The following is a 24,170-nucleotide window of genomic DNA, read 5'->3' on the forward strand; positions in this document are numbered from 1 at the left end:
GCTTTGTAGATGCTTTTCACATCCTTTATCTCATTCAGTCTCTGTTACAACCTCATTATATAGGCAGGGATCGTTATGCTGTGGTACAGATGAGGAACCGAAGCTCAAAGAAGGTTAAGTGATGGCTAATTAGAATGGCAAATAGGATGGTAACTCACACTGCTTGACTGTTGTTCCTTACCTCTGATTTTAGAGTCACTGAGGTGCTTAGTGTTTTATTTCCATGTATCCGGATTCTTAGTGGTTCTGGCATGGCTTAAAATATACTGAGACTAAAAATTCACTAAATATCAGTTGCGACCATCCTTTGCCAGTATTAGTTTGCTTGTGTATTTATCAGATCCCATGTGCTTAAAATTATGTGGTACTAGCCCGTTATTACTTTTCATGAGGGAATTATTTGTTCTCAACAAAATAGTGGGATAGACTCCAGGCCAGTAACTACTTCTGTAACACCTCAGCTAATATTATGACATCTTTAACTAACTTTTTTATATTCAACTATTAGTTCCGTTCATACACCAGCAGCTAGGTAACTCATTTGCCATCCAGAGCCTCAATTAGAAAGTAGTACAACTCTTGGGCCTCAAAGGCAAGGATGAGTCAGAAGAAGATACTGAGGAGAGAGCCCAGTTAATTTCCAAACTGATACTAGATCAGAGTCATTTAGAAAAGTGAGGTTCTATCCGAGCTAGTTTCCACATCACTTTGTCCGAGTGGTAGGAAATATTTAGCACTTAGAAATATGTATAGCAAGTAAAATACGTACTTCCTGGTCAAATATAAATGCCTTTTAAATTTTCCTTGTGATTCTCTTTCTGAAATGTTACATCTCTTTCTTTGCAAATTTTTGAGGCCTAAATTCCATCTCCTCTGAAAATACAATTCTGACTAGTCAAGCCCACAGTGATTCTTCTTCCTTTGACTTGACATCTTTCCATTTAGCTTCAAGTTCTTTGAAGAATATTTTATGTTTTGTCCTCTAATTTCATATTACCTAGGAGATATGATATATATCGATCACACACACACACACACACACACACACACATATATGGTGGCTTCCCAACAATAGTTTCTTGAGCCATTAATATGTAGGTCTCTGGTCCCTACTATCATGATAATTAAACATTCACAATCTGTAGCTGTTCATTTCTGGCCTCAATAAGTTGTATCTACACAGCTGGGCCAGCACATTTCCATGGTACCAGAAAGGCAGCATCATTTATTCCACTACTTCAAGAAAAAGTACTCCACTACTCCAGGAAAAAGATTTTAAAATGCAGAGGCTGTTTTTCCAATGTCCTATTCCTGCATAACTGGAAAATGTGGCTGGCTTCAGAGGTATTCCAGATTTGCACTGTGGTAACAATATCAAGTCATTTTACCTAATTTCTGGATTGCATGTATTATCAAGCATAACGGTTAACCATATTTAAAGGTAGTGTTTCCTAACAAGGATACTGGTCGCAAGGTTATTTGATAATTCCACCTTTCTGCCTTCTGGAAAGGAAACATAATGATACTTTGCTGTTTGCCGCTGTTAAATTATCCTAAATATTTCATTAGTGCTTTGGCTACACGATAGTTCTTTTGTAGGTCACAGATTCCTTTAAGATATATCCATCCAGCTATGACTTACAACTAATTAGAGGATGTTAAAGGTTGTTGCTAATAGTAACTCAAAGCCCTGATAATGGCTAGCTCTTGCCATTTAATACCAACAGTAGTTTAAGAACTTAATTACTTCAGGCAGTTTATATACACACTCTCCCAATTCCAATTCCAATTCCAATTTCCAATCACCGCATTCAGTAACAGGTATCCGATGTTTATCTATGACTGTATTTGCCTTTTAAAGTGGCGAAAAATCTGAACAAACTTAGAGCTAGACATGGCCTGAAAACTAAAGGAGGACCAGTCATTAACCGGTGGTTAAAGAATGTACGTGCAGATTGTCTGGGTATAAATTCTGGCTCTGCCACTTACTAGCTTTGTGATTTCGGCCTGTGGTGTCCCTTCTTTTGCCTCAGTGCTCTTTCCTCAAGTCCAAGTATAATAGTAAAACTTACCTTAAGGGGCGGTTGTGAGAATTAATAAACTCCAAATTACGTTCATTGGGTAATTCTACTCCGAAGCACCGAGTGTGCCATTTTCTCTGCCCTGACTGGCCCTGCCACTTTTAAAACTCTTTCTCTCTCTTTAGAAGAAGAAAAGATTCTTTAAGAATTTAATTTTAAATAATGCAACACTGCCAAGGCAATCTATCCTAAAGAAATCAATCAGAGATACACATAGAAATTACATGTAAGGATCAAATAGGAACAACCTAAATATAGAATACCAGGGAAATTCCTAAAGAAAATACCATATATATTCTAATGTCACATGAAGGAAATCCGCACACAAAGAACTGGCATACTAATACATAATATGATAATTCAAATATCACTATCATAAAGTTCTTGTGTCCATAATAGATTAAAATGCTTAACACAGAAACAGGTATATGCTTAGAAAAGATTACTCTTAATAGAGATTAGCTGTTTCCATTACATCAATGTTTAAGTATTTGTAAGTTCTAAGGCAATATGCCAAAGTATTAACAATTTCTTTGTGTTTCATTTGCCTCTTAAGATGTATCACTCAATTTCTCTATAAAATATCTACATTTCATCAGAAGATGTTTTTGGTCTCCATGTCCTCTACTCTTTCCCAACCCACCTTAACCAACTTGTGCCCCTATTCCAGTGGACAATTTACAAATTACAATCTAATAATTCACAACTGAATTAACAGTATAACATTTAAGCATTAAACCATTATCCTTTTTGAGAGGCAGATATTACCTTCATGAGAGATTTCCTTCCAGGGATTTGGTGGATACATGAATGCTGCATTCTGGATTTGGTCATGTATGTCTTCATCTTCATTAAATGGGAACGTGCCACTTAGGCTTACATAGATGATGACTCCAACAGACCACATGTCTAGAGAGCGGTTATAACCCTTGTTCCTTAGAACCTCAGGAGCCAGGTAAGCTGGGGTACCCACCACTGACCTCCGGAAAGACTTTTCTCCAATGATCCGTGCAAAACCAAAGTCACAAAGCTTCACCTGTTGGTAATAACGGTTTGCAGAAATGGTAAGGTCACAAATTGTGTGTCTGTGTGTCTTAGCCCAGGTCTGCCAAAGACAATTATAATACTTTACACATATTGTATAGATTTCTCACGCATGATAGAAGTAATAGCTATTTTCCATTTTATATACTTGAAGACAGTGGTTGAAGCACTGGTACAGAAGTATATTTTCATGCATTAAAAAAAAATCATCTAAACATTCACCCTTCCTTCCCTCCCAAAACCAAGAGATAAATGTGAAAATGTGTATACTCAGAAGTGGGTAATACTGTTTTACACGGCAGAAAAACACCACGTGCATCTGGAAGTGACAGACTGAACGCAAGGGCTTATTATCAGTACAGGTTGAGGGATCAGCATAGAGACCTGTCCTGTTACCTACAATAATCCTCAAAATCAGCTCTGCATGGGAACCTAGACAGGACCTGAAGATGTCAGGGAAGCAAGAGCACAGCCGCCTTAGGTCACTTCAGATAGAAGGTTCCCTGGGGAGACGTGCAGTAGTTTTCCATCCTCTGAGTTGAGGAAAAGCAGAAACATTTGCCCTGGCCCCTCAGAACAACACTGAACTTAAATGTCCCCGGGATGGACTCTTGAGCGTTCTTTCTCCTCGCTCCCTGGCTGGTGCTGTCAGCCTTGGCCTGGGGCTACGGGAGCAGCTGAACAAGCACAATGAGAAGGCTCTGCGTGGGCTGCACTCAGGCAGGCCGCACTGAGAAGCCAGAGTGACAAAGCTGCAGTCCCCAAGGTCTGAGAAGGAAACCAATGGGTGAAAAACGAACAGGTAAAATGTGAAACAAATAAAGGCCTTGAACACTGAGAGGGAGCAGGCATTGTCGGGGGAGCAGGCGTTGTCGTCAGCCGTCTTTGCTGAGAGAGGCTTTTATACTTGCCTGGGGGAAAGGATCTGCCGATGCCAGCAACACGTTTTCTGGTTTGAGGTCACAGTGAACGATATTTTTAAAGTGAAGATGCCGCAAAGCCACAAGTATCTAGAGAGAAGAAAATCGTCAAAATAATCTTATTTTGGTCTATGAGTTTATTTCAAAATGTTTTCTGCTAGGACATAAACTGGAAGGGCCATGAGAAAACTCACAGTGAACAGTGAAGCCTCTTTATACGCAAGACACTGAAATGAGCTAAGGTCACGTAGCAGGTTTCTAAGGAAACGTCAGTGGAAAGAGTAGCATATTATGGTACTGATACAGCCACCAAGACAGGTGTAGATAACAGATGTCAGTAATATCTTCCAGGAATACCCACTCTTGAATATTTTCAAAGAACCAGGACTCAGTCACTGTGCAATTCAAAGTTTCGTGAGTAGTTTGAATACATGGGCTCGCGTGCGCATGACTCACTCGGTATGCTGGGCTCTGGAGACCACAGATAGAAACGAAATAATACAATAAGCCCCCGCCTCCTTTCCGAGTGTAAGTCAGACTTGGGACTCAGGGACTAAACGGCTAGGAAGCTGCAGTAAAACAGTGGTAACATTTGATATTGAATATTATCTTTTTCTCCTATCTCTAATTGATTTCTTACCTGAGTAATTAAAAACTTCGTTATGTGCTCTGGCAACCTGCCCTTTTCACTTGACAAGATCATCTCCAGCATGTCTCCATGGAGTTTTTCCATAACAACAAACACTCTTTCAGGCGTCTCAAACATACACTCCAAATTTACAACACCAGGGTGATGAAGGTTCTATTAAAGATAAATAAAGCACTTGAAGAAAATGAGTTTTTTGATACTGTTTGGCAAGCTCACTGATTATATAAAACCATTCAAGCTTAAAGCTATGGAGAAACCCACACTTCAGATTTTTAACATTTCTAAATTCCACATGTGCTGCCTTATATTTTTGAAATTCTAATGTCTCCAAAAAATATATCTTTACTTTCTATGCAGAGTGAAATTATTTTTTTTTTCTATGCTGAAAAACCTAAGTTCCAGCACAGTGAATTGCTAATTAGGTTTTAATTAGAATGCCATATTGAGAAATCTGTAATTTCTCAGGATCATCTCCAATATTAAGCATACCACCCTAAATAAGCATACTAGGCCATCTCTACACACTTGATGGAAAGTTAATGTAGACAAGAGGAGATCCGTACTTGCAGCGCATCCGACGGCAATGAGGAAGCACTTTAGTCAAAACCTTTCGCAATTGCTCTGCTACTAGAAGCTGCAGTAGCTTGCTACCAACGCCCTTACCCAGAGTGAAGATTGCCAGGAAAACAGCAAAAAAAAAAAAAAAAAAAAAAAAAAATTTATTGAGCCCATGTTTTGTTTGGTACCCCATGCTACGTGGTAGTCCTGCATGGTTCTCAAGCACTCAATAAATATTTCCACAATAAAGCAATGGCTAATGAGAGGCTGCATTCGGCTTGACATGTTAATTGTCACGCATGTCAAGTAAAATTACTCTTAACATTAGATGGACCCTTGTGATGATGCTTCAGTCTGAATGTTGCTGTGGGGTCCTCAACAAAGCCTTCGATCATCTGACCTTTATTTTATTTTTTCTTTCCGTGTGCAACAACAAAATACCCTAACATTAAAAGAACTATTATACATTCCACTTACATTTCAACGAGAAACAGAAAAAAAAATCACGAACACAAACTACCTAAAGAAAAAAATCAGGGACTAACTGAAATGTGCTAACAGCTGAACAGAGAAAATTCAATAAATAAATGATTTTAGAAAAAAAAAATTCTCCTTCAGTGATAAAACTGCATGTAAAATGAAATTTTCACAAACTTCTTGAACCTGAGACGGCTCGCTATTTAAATGACCTCATGGATGGATACTAGCTGGGGAGGAGCAGAGGGGGCTGCAGGTGAGTCTGCACTGTTGTTGCCCTCCTTCTGCCCACGGGCAAGGACAGTCCTGCGTGAACTAGATACCGAGCCTGGCAGAAGCTCCCATGATGATAACCCGTCTCTCAGGACACCTGCCCCTACTTAGGCCATGTTGATCTCTACCTCAGACATCTGAGGGTCTTTTTGATTTGGGTGCCTTGGTGCCCAATCCTGTACCATTAACGTGGTCAGGGAATAGCAAGTTTCTGAATGTGGTCTGAGCAGATGTCTACACATCTACCCCAAAGCCTTCCACCTCCAGAGGGCTGGAGTCCCTGTTCTTGAAACTGTCACACTGTTCACTGGTCAAAACTGGCTACTGCAGGATAGACTAGGCCTCCAGAGTCAGAGCTGAAGCACATGGAGAGAGGGGGAGATGAACAAAACGACTACTTCATTTGTCCTGACTGGCTACAAGTAAGACCGGACAGCTGCTGGGCTTTGACCATTGTGGGGGTGACAGATCGCTGGGTGGGAGACGCCGATGAACGACTCCATGAATGTGTCTGATATGCGGTATGGAGTACCGGTGATGGCACTGCTCCTATCTGAGCCTGTGCCCAGGCTGCCACATGGGCTTGAATCCCCTTCCCAGATCTAAGAGCCACACTGAGTGGAAAGACCACCAGCCCCTGGGGTATCCAGGCATTTCAGCTGTCCTCTTTTAAATCAGTGATGAAAGAAAAGGGTTTAAAAGAATGACATGAGAGTCCTGCCTGAGTTATGATTCTCCTGGGACAAGTTCACTGTGAAATGTGCTAAGTGTACCTTCTTCTTTGAGTATCTACTGAACTGATTCTTTTCTCTATTTACTCTAACTTTAAGCATTTAAGCAGTGTTCTGGAGAGTTTGGCTTTTTTTTTTTTTAAGATTTTATTTTTTCATCTGAGAGAGAGAGACAGAGAGAGCACAAGCAGGGCGGAATGTCAGGGGGAGAGGGAGAAGCAGACTTACCACTGAGCAGAGAGCCCATGTGAGGCTTGATCCCAAGACCTGGAGATCATGACCTGAGCTGCAGGCAGACGCTTAACCATCTGAGCCACCGAGCATAGCTTTCTTAAATGATCAAGGCCTGTTGACTGGGTGAGGCACAGGAACAATGAATAGAAAAGCAGGAGACCGATAGAAGAAGGTAGCAAGGCAAGGGGTCTCCTGTGTAGAACCCAGGAAAAGCTGGAGTGTGAAGAAGATCAATGTAAAGGGAACTCAAGGAAGGGCAGGGGAGAACAGAAATGGTGTTGCTTCTGTGCACCCTGTCTTGGCAGTGAAGGGTGGCGGAGAAGAGGAAGTCAGGAAATGGCCAGGAAGCGGTCCTACCTAAATTATCCAAATACTTATGCAATGTTGATTCTCATGTGCTTCTACTTGCATTCCTCTAAGTAAGTGAGGTCTTAAAAGTACTAACGTCCTGTGTATTTCCTTTTTCCTCTTCCCTATTCTACAACATGACTTAAGGAGCCCCTATACAGAGGTGAGGACTTAAATGGGTTTATCTGTTTGGTGTATTCCCAGCATGTTCTAGGCCAAAAGTATGGAACAGATTAATGAGATTGTTCACTGTCAACTATCTTGTGCCATGTTCACTGTAAACTCTGAAGGACTCTAAAATATCCTTTACTGGGACACCTGGGTGGCTCAGTGGGTTGGGTGTCTGCTTTCAGCTCAGGTCCTGATCCCAGAGCCCTGGGATTGGGCCCCGCATTGGGTTCCCAGCTCAGAGGGGAGCCTGCTTCTCCCTCTCCCTCTGCCTGCTGCTCTCTCTGCTTGTGTTCTCTCTCTGTCAAATAGATAGAATCTTAAAAAAAAAAAAAAAGTGTTCCCTATTAACATCTTTATGAAAAGGGTAAGAGGAAATTTTGCTATTTTTAACTATTTGAGTATAGTTAGATATATAGATTTATAAAAAATTCAGTAAAAGCACCTGACTAAAAGTCATTTTTACTCAACTGGTAAAAAGATGTTTTAGAAAAGTTTAGACTAATATGTTTGCTGCACTTGGCCCTTGTTCTTTTATAAAAATCTTTATGCTTTATAGGTTTGCTAAAGAATACATTGAGTGGTAGTTGAAAAATCTTTCCAAGAGCAAAATTACTTTTTTTTCCTGCAGAGCTGATATATAACAAGTTGACATTTTTAAAGTTCATCCTGTGTAGCTGTGATAAGGCCATCACAGATGCTTACTCATGAGCTGTATTTTTTGCATTGAACCAAATGACCAAACTTGTTTTTGTATTTGACAGTAACAAAAGAAAAGAGAATAAAAAGAATCATGCCTTATTTATCCATATTCTCCATATTATACTGATGAATACTTCTTTACCCTAGAGAAGATAATATTTGGAGACTGGAAATAAAAAAAATTTCAAGGCATTATTTTCTCTTCTCACGTATAATTCATATTACCTTTTTAATTCCCTAAGGGTAACCCTAAGATAAGCTTCAACCCAAGTGGTCCATGTGACTTGTTCACAAATTTACTCTTCTATATAAAATATGAAATAACTTTTCAACTTTTCCTGCTAATGTCCAAAGTAACCGAATTAACTTAAAAGTGACTTGATGACCGTAACACTATGGCAGACTAGTGTTCAGAAAGAATTGTGCTAACTTCTCAGGCCTACCTCAGGAATTCAGATAATAAATTTCATGGCAGAGTAATCTACTACTGGACTCTCTGGCCATCTGTTTGTTGCATTTAAGTAACTTAATTTTCAGGAAATGAAACATTTGGTCAAGTACAGGAAAGAATAGTGTCCATTCACACTTAACAGATTGATGACATATCCATGGGGTGAATATAAATTATTCTGAAGTCTGGAGGAAATACTGTTTGGAGATCAAGACAAAAATTTTCCTGATTCAAGTTGCCTAGAAAATTCTTATGTAATCAATGGAAATTAGTCACTAAAAGCAAAAGCTTTTATAAAAGTTATAATATTTTACCTAAAAAAAAGGATTTAACTAATTAACATTTTTAGTGTATGCATACATGCTATTTTATATTTTTTGGATTCATGTTAAACAATATTTCATTAGTACTTACATTCTTTAATTTTAATAGTGTTGCTTTATTTAAATCCTCAACTCTGAAGTTGAGTATTCATTCCGTATATTTAGCTGTGGTAAGTTAAAGGTGTCATGTTTTCCCCTTCTTTATTCTGCCTTTAGGATTATTATACTCAAACATATGAGAGGTAGGAAAGAGAATTAGAATCAACATATCTTTTTAACAGGTTATTTAGGAGCAATACAGCCTTAATATGGGGACTTCTGAATACTTTTCTATCAAACACCTGAATGCTTTAGTTCATAATGAGACAGAAAGAAAGAAACTTAACAGTGATGAGTCCAAGGTCTAAATTCTAAATGGCATGCAGAACAGAAGGAAGAATATTCCATTACACAGTGGTACTGGTGGGGACATGAGGTGCCTTTCTCAGAAGTAAAGCACTGTGGCAATGGATTTGTTGATCCTCATTACTGCCCGTTTGCCCGGGTTGACAGAAGACCACACACACCTTCTTATCCATTTTCTAATCACATTCTCTTACAATTTATACTTCATTCAAGGCCGCTTGAAATCACCATTATCTGAGGCCTTATAAAGGGGAAATAGTATGTAATTCCTGGAAAGATGCTACAAAAGTCATTGTAGAAAGCAGATGATTATAAGACTCAGTAAAGATAATATCGAAATTGATCAGGGAAGCTCAGCTCTCTCTCCTAAATTCCAGAATCTTACATCCAAGTGTCTTTTAGGTCTATTCATATAAATGAATGATGCCAACGATGGGATCAGTGTCTTTCCACCCAAACTGACTCTTCTGGTAGTATTTCCTCTCTTGGTAAATGGCCTGTCATCTAGGTCAGAAACCCGAGAGTCATCCTGAACACTCCCTTCTCTCTCACTTCTAACAACCAGTTGGTCTCTGAAAGTTTTAGAGCTCATCCCCTTAATTTCTCTCACACCGATGCCTCGCCTTCATCCTCAACCATCAATGTGTTGGTTTGAGCCTCATCTCCTTCCTGGGGATGGGCCACAGCCTCCCAAGCAATCTTGTCTTAGGTCTTGCTCTCCTCCAGCCCATTCCTCAAGGGGCTGCCACTGTGGTTCTGATCCATCTAACTTCCAGTTCATAAGGGAACCACCACTAGCTTCAGGAGTAGATATACCCCATTAGCATGGCACACAGGACCCTTCACCATCAACTACTTATCCTCCTCCCACCCCAATATTTCCCCAGCTTCTTTTCTTCTTCTCCTACATATCTACCCTTCCCTCTAGCCACAGTAAAGTATTTTCCAACAAGTATCATTCTGTCTCTCCTTTCTATACTTTCGTATATACTTTCTCTCAGCCTGAACTGGACCATTTGCCTGGCATGAATATTTAGTGGTCAGGCAGCTTTTATTGATTCCCAAAGTCTGACTTGGATGTCTCTCCACCCTCTTTCCTCAATCCTTGATAAATTCTCTTTCAGAACAGTTAACACATCATACTCAGTTACTGGTGAAACTGTGTGGCTTACCTAACAAGACTACAAGCTCCATAGGCCTATATTTCATCAGTTATATTCCTAGTCAGTATAAGCTTAGTGCCTGGTACATATTAAACGTCCAATGCAAATTTGTAAATTTGATTGAAAGATGAATTTCTATATCTCCTTACTTTTTAGTATATAGATAACATTCTTTAGGATTTAAATGCTTTTACTGAAGAGATGATAATGCATATCCAACATATTTAGTCAGCACATTTTGCATCAGATATGGTATATGCTGATATCTTCTCTTCACATAAGAATACAGTACATGAATTTTTCATTGTAACTTCACTTGAATTTGCTAGTAAGCAATCTCAGGATTCTGATGACGACTAATATCAGAGATGCCACCACTGGTGTGAGTCGAAAAATGATTTTCTGAAGTCTCAGGGGAATGACAAAGACATCCTGGTGGTTTCCAGATACCACTCCTTCAAAATATACGAGTTCTGGCTACCGCTCTCGTAAATACTTCAGCATCTTTGATAGGAAGAAACCCATAATTTTGCTGCTTTTTGGGTGATTTGTATTTATTTTATATCTAGTTCTCAATAAGGAGATATTCATAGTTTCAGCTCATTCTCAAAGGCCACTAGGCAAGAGTCATCAGCCAGAGAGAAGCAAAGCAGCAGCAGCTTAAGGCCACCATCAGGATACTCCTTCCAAATTATCCCTTTCCCTCCATGCCAACCTCCATCCCCATTGAGTTGTGAAAACCTAATTTCCTAGGATTTCATTATTGTCCTGAGGATGAGAAATAAAGCAATGAAAATGGGCTATTCAGATAATAAGGATCACCATACTTCTGCCTTTTCGTGTAGAGAAGGCCTTTGGACTCCCACCTCTTTCTCCATTTTTGCTTTAACCCAGAGCAGGCATGACTACAAGGAAAGTCTCAAGGCGTGGTACTTAATTTCACGAGCACAGTCCCCGGACACAGACTGCCAGAGTGTATATAAGCTCTGCACTTCCCAGCTCTTGACTTCCATTTCTTTCTAGGTAAAATGGTATAAGAAGAATGTGTCTAATTCTGAAATGTAAGTAGGACTTAATTATTTAATGTGTATAAAATACTTGAATTCATGCCTGGTACATAGTAAAGGTTAACTGATATTATTATTAGGCAGATCTTCTATCATTTTAAAAAGATCTGGGTCACATTTCTCTCTCTAGTTTGATACCTGAAAGTTTATAGTAAGTGGCAGCAAAGAAAATTTCTTTTTGCTTTTCATCTAACAGAGGCTACAGGGTAAGTGTGAACTGCCACAGACTTGCACCTGCCAGTGTGTCCTCCCCCATCTTTCCCCTTGCTGTGCTTGTAGACCTCAGTGATGGCAGAGGTGTGGCTACTCTGAGGTCAGCCAAGTGAGGGCTGTGTTGCACTAGGTGAAGGCCCTCCTGGCCTTACGCGAGAATGGCGATCACCTAGTTGTGTATAAACATGTGCCCATTTCATGCTCAGTTGGCAAAAGGTCTACAGTTTAAATGGGCTCCGACTTTAGTTATCTTTTAGCATTTTTGGCAAATTTCATCTGCGAACTTTTAGAAAGGTACGTTGGTAATAACCTAGAACAAAATAAAGCTAACATGCACTGTCAGAGGAATAAATGCATATGATGTTACTTCAACCACAAGACCAGGTATAACAATCCATCCTCTTTAGACATTTAGATCAATGGGGCCACAATCAAATTGAATCCATTGGACTCTTGGAACTCAGAAACGTTCATGTAATTTTTGGTAATCTGCTCATACCATCCATCAGAACTGGAATGTAATTTACTTCGGTTGTAGCAGTAGTTAGCACAGATTGATGCTAGTTTAATATAGTCCAAAATTTTGTGAGAGAAACAGTAAGCTGAAGCATCTTCATTAACTGCTAAAAACAAGAGATATACCTGTATCGTGCCTGGCTCTCAAGACAGTCAACTTGCAGGTGGCCAGCTTGTAATGCACAGTTTACCACAACATCTTAAATTAGCTTTGAGTCTTGTATTAAGTAACACTGGCCCAATAAATAAAAGGAAAAGAAAAAGAGAAAGGACCAATTTAATATTTGCACAGCAAGAAAATCAGCTGAGGTCTGATGCATGATTTTGTATTCATGCATACCCATTAACTTATCTACACATCTCTGAGTCATTCTTCTCTTCATCAATTCTGGAAATGCTTCAATCTAGCTTTAGATTCCAGGGTTGCTGTGAACACATGATAAATATAATGAGCCCTCTCCTTTCCCTCTAAGAGAAGAAGCTAAGGGGGAGAAGGGAGAGTATATATAAAACAATACTTAAAAAAAAAACCCTCCCATCATCTTCTCTCATACTGTTTCCAGATTTTTTTGACTTTTCATCAGGTGGAAATAGCATAAAGATACGTGATATTTTCCAACCATCACCAGGAATCCTTCAAATTAGAGGTACACGGAAAATTAAAAAAAAAAAAAAATCTAGATGTCCTAAGTCTGTCATCTGGACTGATACACTGAGGTCTCCTTGGAATTAATGTCTATATATGGGTGAATTTGATACTGTAATTTTGAGGGGAAGGGGGAGTGATTTCTATCAGGAGAATCTGGGACAGACCCTCAAGAGAAAGGATCTTGTACGTACTCCATTACCGACCCCTTGACCCCTAACTAAGGCCAGAATTCCAAGTTGACTAGGTAAAATGTGTTGATATTTGACAGCCAACAACAAAGACTTCAGAGACAGAAAATTAACGAGTTATCAATACCGTAAAAAAATCAGTGTTAGCAACATTTCCCCCATAAAATATGACCCCCCCTTCTTCCATGCTATTACTCAGTTTGTGTTTAGGGGAAAGGCAAGAATTAAAGCATGGTTGTTAAAATAGAAAAATTGAAATTTGTAAATCAAGATGTGTTTATTGTATTTAAAAGCGAAAATGGCTCAAATATCTGGATTTTTTTTTTTCACTTTGCTATCAAATGCATAGCAATGGAGACACATCTGGAACACTTTTTTATTTCCTGTTCATCTATCTGGCTAGAAATACGAGTGCATAAATCCAATCTAGTCTTGGTGTTAGATTTCAAGTGTAATTTTTAACAAATCATATCACTGTAGCCCAGCTTCTATATTTAGATGCCAGCACTCCAGAAAGCATAACATTCTATTATAGTGTTAAATGATCTGCGCAGACACATAATCTTTCTGACGTCTTATATATCAGATAATGGGAAGTGGAGTGAGTATATAGGGTCTACTGGACAGGAATAGAAGACAGAACGTTATGTGCAAAAAGGTCAAATAGTGATATTTCACATTTGTGTAAGCTTTCGGTGCCAAAATGTGTCTAATTGGCATATTCTCAAAATTAAACAAGTTCTTAATTATGGGGCTTTAATAAGTGAAAAGATTGTATTCACTTCCAAGATGTGGGTGACCTGGATATCATACACAGTATTTTCTAAACTGTCTTAATGAGGGAATCTTGACCCCTCATCCCCTTCCATGAAGAAACTCAAAAGACTAGTGTTCTTCCAAAAATATGCTGGGGAACACTGATTTAAAAAGCAATTTATATATAATTTAATTTAGTTCTCCAAAACATTCTTGCAAACCAAGTACAGGAAGTCAGATGAATTCCCACTCATAATTAAGGAAATCAAGGTTTAAAAAGATTTACTCCTCTCCACCCCCAAGGAAAAGGAACAGTTTTGACTTGGAACCTGGCTTTTTGACACTAAGTTTTCACTGTGACTAACTTCTTACAGAACACGATATATATTTGGAAAAATTTCTAAGTTCCTTTTCCTTTTCGTATAATAGATCTTTGTTTCCTTTTTTCCTCTATTTTTGATAGGTATACACCTAGTCAATGGGCTTCGTTTTTTGGAACATGCAGAAGATAACAAGATTACCTCAGAGCTGCAAAACGTGTCTTATCTAAAGAAACAATTTCTTGAAAATTCTTCATGCAATAAAATACAAAGAAATATTTGAAGAAATACAGTAAACATATTAGATGAAACGATAGAAGTATAAACTAACCTCTCCCCACACACTAAAAGAAGTCAAATTTTGCATATTTTTCTCTAGAGAAAGAAAAATTGACTCCTTCATGATTTTTTTAAAAAATCACCAGTTTGCAAAACTTTTCATTTTTCCCACCCATATTTAGCAGTATTATTCTCTGGTTTTCTTTTTTCTTTTTTTTTTAAGATTTTATTTATTTATTTGACAGAGAGACAGCCAGCGAGAGAGGGAACACAACCAGGGGGAGTGGGAGAGGAAGAAGCAGGCTACCAGCCGAGGAGCCTGATGTGGGGCTTGATCCCAGGACCCTAGGATCATGCCCTGAGCTGAAGGCAGACGCTTAACGACTGAGCCACCCAGGCGCCCCATATTCTCTGGTTTTCTATCATGATCACCTCTTCTCCACCTCCTGATCACCCTTCTAGACTAAGAGAACAAAGCCATTTACTTACAAGACATATATATTTCATCTTGCTCAATGAAGACAAATTGCCATGTTTTTAGACAAAATAATAAGGAATGCTTTATTATCTTATTGGCACACTCTGCAGTTCTGTATTCCCCTGGTTTCTTCAGTGTGGTGACATCATTTGTTAAATAAATATTTACTAAGCACCCATCAGGGGCCAGGTATATGTTAAGGTACGTTTCAGCCTGAGTCTAGGCTTTGAGTCAACCATGTTCTTTGTTATGATGAAACAATGTGTTCCTAGGTTCTCTATATAGGGAATTCAATATCAAGTTATTGGAACTGGTTTCTAGGAGCTAGGCTTTACAACCTAGTGGAGTAGACTTTACAACCTACACCTTAATAAGTATGGAACCTTTACTATCTGTCAGGCATTGCTAAGAGTTTCACAAAATTATCATATCCAAGTCTTATAACATCTCTATGAGGTTTTCCAGAGAAGGAAACTGAGGCTCAGACGATGTAAAAGTAACTTATCCAAGCTCCTAAGAACTCTTAAATAATGAGTCTGAGCTTTGAACTGAGGCATCTGATTCCAGAACTCATGTTCTTTAAATGCTGTGTTACACATTGCTTTAATTCTTTCTGTGGACTCAAATCCATTTAGGACTGGGGTCTTGCCTGTTCTAACTGGTATGCCTCAGGCTCCATGCCACTTCAGCCTCCTCACTATGATCTCACAACCCATCTCAGCCTATTGTCTGGATTTCTGAATACTGCCTGTGGTCAGTCTTCTCTTCTCAGTGTTCCCTCTGCCTGTTATGAAATCCACCTTGACAAGCTGCCTTGACGATTCCTTATTTTCCTGACTGGCAGGACATCCCCTGTAGCTCATTCTTTCTCTAAACCCATGTACCACCACAGTGTAGTTCTATGTTACCAAATCCCCTCTTGATCTTGAGGTTCCACTGTCTTTAACATGTCACTCTGACATGTTCTCGACTTCCTTTGCACCCAAAGCCCATTTTCCCCCCCAGGATTCAGCTTTTGAGACAACCTGTAACATCGGGAACAATTAACAGCCATTCTACAAACTCTTCCTCCTCATCAAATACCATAATTTTCTCCTAAAATTTAATGATTCATGCAAAAGGTTTTATAACAAAGGCCCTGAAAATTTAATACAGTATGTGATTTAAGACAATTTTGTCAAATGTTAACCTATTACTTGTAATGCCTTTACTACTGTGCTAGGCATTGTGAAAACTGAAAAGGCGTTGCTGAGACTTTCAAATTTGTTTATAATCTAATTATGACATAAGAAGCATTCGATACGTATTACTACTTTATATGAAGACTAGAAACCATAAGTAAACAGGAGATATGGAAAAGAGCACAAGACAGTCAGAGAGGATCGATACATCTTGAAGATCAATCAAACATGAATAAACCAAGGAAACCAAGATGGGCATCCGGGCTTGCAATTAAAAGCTGAGCAATGGCCAGAGGTTAAGAGTATGATGAGAACAGTAACTTGAAGAGAAATGGAGGACTCAGTTGAATAGAAGTGATAAGGTCCAGCACGATCACCTACAATGCTAAAAACAGATTTGACGAAATAAGAAAACTACTAAGCTAGGAAGGGATAGGATGGAAACCCACTAAAGACTCATCTGATTGTGGTCTTCAGGACGGACCAGGGGAAAAGGCAGTGTCAGCAGGATGATGACGGAGTGGAGTTGGGGGAGTGGGGAACCAAACTATCAGAATATCACCCACTGCAGTAATCAAGGCATGAATTTTTAAAAGTCTGGTCTAGGAATGCTCAGGGGGTTAAGCGTCTGTCTTCTGTTCAGGTCACGATCCTAGGGTCCTGGGATTGAGTCCCACATTGGGCTCCTTGTTCTCCTGCTTCTCCCTCTGCCTGCCACTCCTCCTGCTTGTGCTCGCTCCCTCTCCCTCTCTGACAAATAAATAAATAAAATTTAAAAAAAAAAAAGGTCTGGTCTAGACTAGTGCCAAGAGAAATGTTAAGGATGAAACCAAGACAACTGCATAGCAAGAAAGAAGAGGAACAGGGGCACTTTGTCACTACTAGCTGAAAATAGCAAATAGCCTCCAACAAGGTTTTCTTGCCTTTAGACATTTTTCTCTATAATATGCCATCTCCAAATGCTATTTGATAACATTTTTTCAAAACATTTCAATAACTTACAATCACCCAAGCATAATAAAATCCAATCACCTTGGCACAATATCTAAGGTTCTCCATGAACTCACATGAAAGCCATTTCCTGGTCTTACCGCACACTATGTCCCACCACAGCAGTCTCTTAACCAAGTAGGCATACTCTTGGGGAACAGGAAGATTTTTATGAGCTATGTGAACAGAACATAGTTTTAGGAAAATCTGTTTTGTTTATAGAGTTTTGAGAAAATCTGTTTTGTTTATATCTGTATCCTTACTGCCTGGAACATGGTGGGCACCCAATAATATATGAGGAATGAATGAATGAATACCAGTCCACAAATAACTTCTAATGCAGATCTGAAAATATCTGTGTAGTTCTCAAATTCTCCATCCCTATGTTTCCTTTCATAATAATTTTTCCTCCTTTCTACGGATGCTTCTCACTCACTCCAAATATTACTAGAGTGCCTTGCCATGGGGAGAAAAATCCTCTGAGAGAAAAGTAGAAAGAAAATTTGAAATACTGTGCCAGTCAGAAGTGAATGACTCTAACTTGGAAATCAATTCATCTGTAACTTAGTTTCTAATTCATTCTTCCATCAAAATTAGAGATTTAATGGATTTTTTAACAGAGAGAGAACTGAAATGAATTTCCGAAGATAAATCACTGTTTTTGTTTGTTTGGGCTTACAACTTGGCTCCTATAGTTTAAAAAAAATAAAATGGTTGCTAAATTCTAATTCAAAAGATAAGTAATATTCACACATCAATTTATGAACTAAATTAAAAAATCAATCTCAATAAATAGTGTGTTTTCAGCAACATTTTATTTTTTATGTTTAACAAGTATAGGTAAAATTTCATAGAATAAAGTTTTTACTAATAATTGTAATGATAACTGAACCCAAAAGAATGCTTTAAACATTTATTAAAGTGTTGTGATCAAAAAATTTAAAATATATGCTTATTTTTACTGTAAATAATTATGAAAGGGGACCAATAAAAGACTTTCAAGTATAAGAACACATTACATTAGAATACAATTTTGTGGGAAAAGTATAATATATTCAAAGAAAAACAAGGAATATTGTGAATTATATTGTTAAAGAAGAGCCCATTCACATATTTTTTTAAATGGTTGGTAAAGTATATCAAATGTCTATGATATTTAGATTCTAGTACATACTTGTAAAGGAGTGATATACTAGCTTTATTTTTAAATATCAATATTTTTAATACAGTACAAAATTAAAACTCTTTAAATGTCTGATAAAACAGTTCTAGCTGTCATCTTAAAAATATACAACCAGGTACAACGTTTTTTGGAATTCTTTTTGAGGATACATGAGGGAAAATGTTTGAAAGCTACTCTTCTAAAATGATCTAAATTTTTCTACTCATTTTTCATAGAGTATTTATTTTACTAAGGTAGGCCCCTCAGTCTAATAAGCCTTTCCAACATTTCTTTGGTTATCAAAACCAAATCTTTCAGGACTTCGCCAATGCCATATTTCTCTTGGAAGCTCTCCCTGATTCCAACATCCTGGCCTCCATCATAATCCATGATTTCTTTCACTATGCTTCCACAGCTATCCTGACTTGTAGTTACTTGTATCTGACTGCCCAGACAGATGATAAACATCTTCAAAGGTTTCATTCATTTTTATATGGCCCAGAGACTCAGTAAATTGCTTTGTGTAAAGGAAGGAAGTACTTCGCAGGTACTGATGATTGACTTAACATTTTTATTAATTGAGGAAAAGGGTTCTTGCCTTAGAAACTGGAAGAATGAAAGCAAAACAAAGTTAGGGAGAGAGTATCTTGCAGGGAAAGATGTTAGGATTAAGTGTTTGGTTTTAGGCTGGCTGGTTTGGGGTAAGACTGGCCCAGCAAAGTGGAGATGTCCTAAGGTCAAAAATATGAGACTCAAGTGCCTCTGGAAGATCAGAACTCAAAGATAAATTAAGGAACGACCTGGGAAGAAATGTCAAAGGAGCTCTTAATGTGGATGACCTCACTGCGAGAATGAGTCCCACATTAGCGGAGGCCAGTTAGATGAAAGAAAGGAGAAGTTCAGGAAGAAGGTTGGAGGAACTAGCGGGCAAGGAGAAATACGATCTTGTAAGGATAGGGGGAACAAATGCTCAATGCTGCATAAGGACTGAAAAATAGCCAAAGGTGACAGGTGGGCAGAAGGAGAAAACAAGGGGATGGCAAAAGGACCTTGCATTTTCTTTAAGGTAGCCGTGGAAACCAAAGACAAGGGAATTTATGAACAAGAATGGAAAGAAGAGGAGAGCAGAATCTAAAGTGCAGCCGTAGAGAAGCAAGAACCGGGCGTGCCTATGCAAGGCAGCCTGGACGGATGGAGACGGCATGTGGCTGCTGGTTTGTGTTTAAGTGAAGAGAGACCTGAATGGGAAGAGGAGTGCCTCACAACAGAGAAACCAGGATAATAGAGGTAATTTTGGAGGTAAGTGCCAGGGGACACATTTAATTTATGGCTTGTAAAATTCTTATGTATTTTTGTCTATAGTATGTATTCTATATTTAGTCCCTTTTAAATTCCAAAATGCTTTCACACATTGTATCATAAACACAAGTGCTAGTGTTGTAATTCTGACTGAACAAGTCCACATTAGTATATTAAATATATCAATACTATTTACTTTAAAATTTTAAGTTTCTAAGTTTTGTAAGATATAGTTACCATCTCCTTGTAAAAGCTCAGTTTTCTGTGATATCCCTGATCATAAAACAACAACCTTTTTATCCTTATTTTACTGACATGAATAGAAAAAAAGTAATTTCAAATCTGCTATGTCTTTTTTTAAATCAAGATACAACTTTTTTTTTTTTTTAAAGATTTTATTTATTTATTCGACAGAGAGAGAGACAGCCAGTGAGAGAGGGAGCACAAGCAGGGGGAGTGGGAGAGGAAGAAGCAGGCTCATAGCAGAAGAGCCTGACATGGGGCTCGATCCCAGAACTCCGGGATCACGCCCTGAGCCAAAGGCAGAGGCTTAACCGCTATGCCACCCAGGCGCCCCCAAGATACAACTTTTAAAATAATAATATAAGTAGGATCCCTTGGGGATTTTATGAAACATTTAACATCTGCATTAACATTCTACTGATATGTAATAATAATAATAATGAAGTATTTACATCTAATGAAAACAGGCTATTCTAAATGATGTAAGTAAGGGATGACTAAGCCATAAGATTCACACTTGCCTTGATTTGTCAACTATTCAAAAATAACTGAAGAGCTTAGTTTTCTAATGACTGATTCAGATTTTGGAAAGCCCTGACCTAGGTTATACAGCAAGGAGAAAATGGACAAAGAAAGAATTCTCCTAATTCACAAATTCAATATTTACACAACTCTGAGGTCTTCTATAAGCAAATGTGCTTTTCCACAAACAATAGAAATAAATCAGAATTTGACCAGAGGACTAGGAGAGTAGCAGGAGCAGGGATTTCTGCCATCAGTCGCTTCAGCCCACATGGCTCCTTCTGGAGAATCGGGAAGAAGGTGACAGGGCAGAACTTGTGAGACTCCAGGTACAACCATAAACTAGGACTCCAGCTTTCGTTAAGTAGGGGGCCACAAGGCAGAGGATACCAACTGCTTCCATCCAGACGGATGGAATTCTGTTCCTCAAGAGTAGTGAAAGAAAACCTTGCTCACCATCCGGTTGATTTCAGTCATGGTACTTTCTGAACATATCACTTAGTGAGTCACAATTCTAGCCCCCACTTCCTATCCCCATTACCAATTTGTCTTTTCAGGTCCAAAAAGATGAACTCTTACTTTTGATAAGAAATATAAAATGAGGGGCGCCTGGGTGGCACAGCGGTTGGGCGACTGCTTTCGGCTCAGGGCATGATCCCAGCGTTCTGGGATCGAGCCCCACATCAGGCTCCTCTCCTATGAGCCTGCTTCTTCCTCTCCCACTCCCCCTGCTTGTGTTCCCTCTCTCGCTGGCTGTCTCTATCTCTGTCAAATAAATAAAATAAAATCTTTAAAATAAAAAAAAGAAAAAGAAATATAAAATGAGGCGATGAGGGCTTTCAAAGAACTAACCCCACCAACCATAATTAATCCCTCTTAACTGACCAACCAATTAACCATTAATAGCAAAGGCAGTCTAGACTTTTGCTACCTGGTTGGATACTATGTAGGCCATTTTATGTGACAGGATGGTGTTTCTGTACAATTTTACTTCAACAAATATCTGCGAAATACCTGATGTGTGCCAGGAACAATTTCTGGTGTTTGGGATATATCAGTAAACAAAAGAATGATATCTATCCCCCTTGATATGTATATTCTAGCGAAGGGGCTGAGGAGAGAAACACACAACAAATATAATAAATGAAATTCTGTAATAGAACAGAAGGTGATAAGTGCTACAGAAGAAAAAAACATAGATCAGAGTAAGAGAGGTACAGGGGTAGGGGTGGGAGGGGGTTTGAGTGAACCGTAGTTTTCAATAAGGTAAGAATGGTACTTATACAGTTGATGATATCTGAGCAAAGACTCAAAGGAGGTGAGCTTGAACTTCACTGTCTCTGGATATTGAATTATAATCTTTCCTGAGAGGCTGATAAATCAGACAAAGGTTAAACAGTTAAAACGTTTTCTTTCATTTGTTTCAGTTGGGAGATAGGATGAGTCCCGTACTTTTTTTTTTTTTTTTTTTTTTGAGTCCCGTATTTTTGATGAACAAATTTTGAAACATTTGGCAACTTTAGAATAAAGTATGAACTTCTGAATCCCGTATGTGCATATAATTAAGCCAAGCCTTAATAAGACTCATGGTACATGTTATGTGATTGAAAATTCAACACATAAATAAGTTGCAAACATCTGACTGAAGGTATAGCTGAGTGATTCAAATGAAGACCCACAACAACAGGCAGCTCTTTCTGTCCATGGGTCCATGCTTTACTGAAACCACCTTAAGGAAAAAAAAAAAAAGACCCACGACAATAAGGATCTGTGTATCTTTTCCCCACTGTATTCACTGGACCTAGGATGGTGCTTAGCTCATGACATGCACTCAATCAATACGAGTTTGATGAATAAAGTGAATGGTTAGGGACAGTGGGGAAGAGTGATAAGCGATGAGGATTTTTGAGATTCCGGGCCATAATATGAGAACTGTTCAACCTCTTCACGCATGCTCAAGGGGCAGAATTTGACTTTCAACCTAAACAAACTTTTTTTTTTTTTTTGAAAACCATAATGAAAATTTTGACAAATGTCTGTTTATTGTATCCAAGTTGTTCACTGCACCCACTCTTGTGGAAGAGGAGATGGGAGGCAGTTTATGCTCAGGTGTATTTTATTTTTTCTACCTCACTATAGAGTCAGCCACTCAACCCACTGACAGGCTCTGGAAAGTCAATTACAGGGCCTAGACACAGAGAATTAGACCTTCAACATCTATCCAATCACTCTCCGCCACTGCAATAACATGTAGAGAGACAGAGCCATGTTAACCAGGAAGCTTCTCTCTCTCACGTCTGGTAAGCAAGGATAAATGTCTCTGTACATATGTCAGTCTGGAGGTTGGCATGTTGCAAAGGATCTGACTTTAGGACACCACTTGGGAGCGGAGACTGGGACAGCAGGGTGTCCAGGTTTGGCATGATGTCATTTACTAAGTTTTCAGACGTCATTTACAGCTCAATGTTGCCAAGTTAAGAATTTTCTAAAAAATCTTTTTTGGTAACTGATTAGCAAGCACTAAGCTATGAGTCTATAAAATTGGCATCTTCAAAGCCTGGTTATGATCTTCCCCAGGAAAACAGAGAAAACTGCGGTAGTTCTCTGTGTTACACAGTTGTCCAAAAGCACAAAAACACCATCGTTAGAAATTCTGAGTCCCAGAAAAGTCTATGTTATTTTTCTATGTATAGCAGGCATTATTTTTGGTTGTCTATGCACATGAGCTCCTTTAGGGCAGAAGTTGCGTCTTTTTCAACTTTTTATTGTATGAAACTCAATAAATGGCAGGTCAATGAAACAATAAATGAAGAAACGCAATCCGTTTTGTTTTGTTAGCAATGTTCAAATGAAAATTATTCAATAAAGCTATGAATTAGAAATTATGGCCAGCTTACACAACAAGTAGAGAATTACGGTGGTTATATAAAAAATGGGCGTTTATCAATGGCCTAATTGTCTAGACTGAATAGCTAGGTTGACCACATTTAGCAAACAGTTGCTCAATTTCCTTTTAGTCTGCAGAAAAAGTTTTAATGGTTACAAAATTATATATACCCCATAATACCTTTGACTAACATATTCTGGCTTGAAAAAAGGATTACTATTAATGAAAGCAGTTAAGTAACATGCTCAGTATTAAGGGAAAGCCTTACAGTGAGAGACAAAAAGGACATGAATAATACCAAGACGATCCGATTCTCAGGCACACGTTACTCATTTACCTGATATGCTGACAGTTACATACTCAATTCATATAATTATCACAGCATAAAGGAGGACTGTTTATGAAGGCAAGGTCATTTACAATGTAAAACAAAATGGTCTCAGCATGTCCACCATGAGCAAATGCTGAAACATTACGCATTTAATGAGCATTAATAATATATTAAAACCCAGAATTAAGTACATAAAAAAGAATAACCTGCTGCCCAGACTTAGGAAAGATACTACCAGGCAGTACTTTGATGCTTGAGATGCCTTTCCAGGTATTTTAAAGCATTCCCCCAAAAATCTATGCCACAGGTATTTGGAGAACTTATCACTGTTTTGTGGAAATTGAGGGAGTATTTTAGAGACTCCAAATGAAAAACAAAGAAGTACCTGTAGAATTGCAACCTCATTACGAAGCTGGCTTTCTTGTTTGGTTGGAAATCTTAATTTGTCAATGATCTTAATAGCCACATCTCTTCCCGTTTTACGATGTTTGCCTTTAAAATAAAAAGGGGAAGATATTAGCATAATGTTATTAAATATTATATTTAAGAACATCTATATTAA

The 24,170-nt window shown here is 38.4% G+C and overlaps 1 protein-coding gene across 4 annotated transcripts in view; it reads right to left on the reverse strand.

Annotated features, from left to right (window-relative positions):
• PRKD1 (protein kinase D1) overlaps positions 1–24,170 on the reverse strand; it is a 310,996-nt gene that overhangs the window by 18,279 nt on the left and 268,547 nt on the right. For all 4 annotated transcript variants that reach the window (XM_087859001.1, XM_045802631.2, XM_087859003.1 and 1 more), the window contains 4 exons: positions 23,994–24,100; positions 4,686–4,847; positions 4,037–4,135; positions 2,850–3,117 (listed from right to left, as the gene is read on the reverse strand). In XM_087859001.1, coding sequence (XP_087715127.1) covers positions 2,850–3,117; positions 4,037–4,135; positions 4,686–4,847; positions 23,994–24,100 — 636 coding nt within the window. The remainder of the gene's footprint in view (positions 1–2,849; positions 3,118–4,036; positions 4,136–4,685; positions 4,848–23,993; positions 24,101–24,170) is intronic.

The sequence above is a fragment of the Ursus americanus genome, chromosome 35, assembly GCF_024610735.1.
Source record: "Ursus americanus isolate L20-20 chromosome 35, mUrsAme1.1.p, whole genome shotgun sequence".
In the NCBI taxonomy this organism is placed as follows: domain Eukaryota; kingdom Metazoa; phylum Chordata; class Mammalia; order Carnivora; family Ursidae; genus Ursus; species Ursus americanus.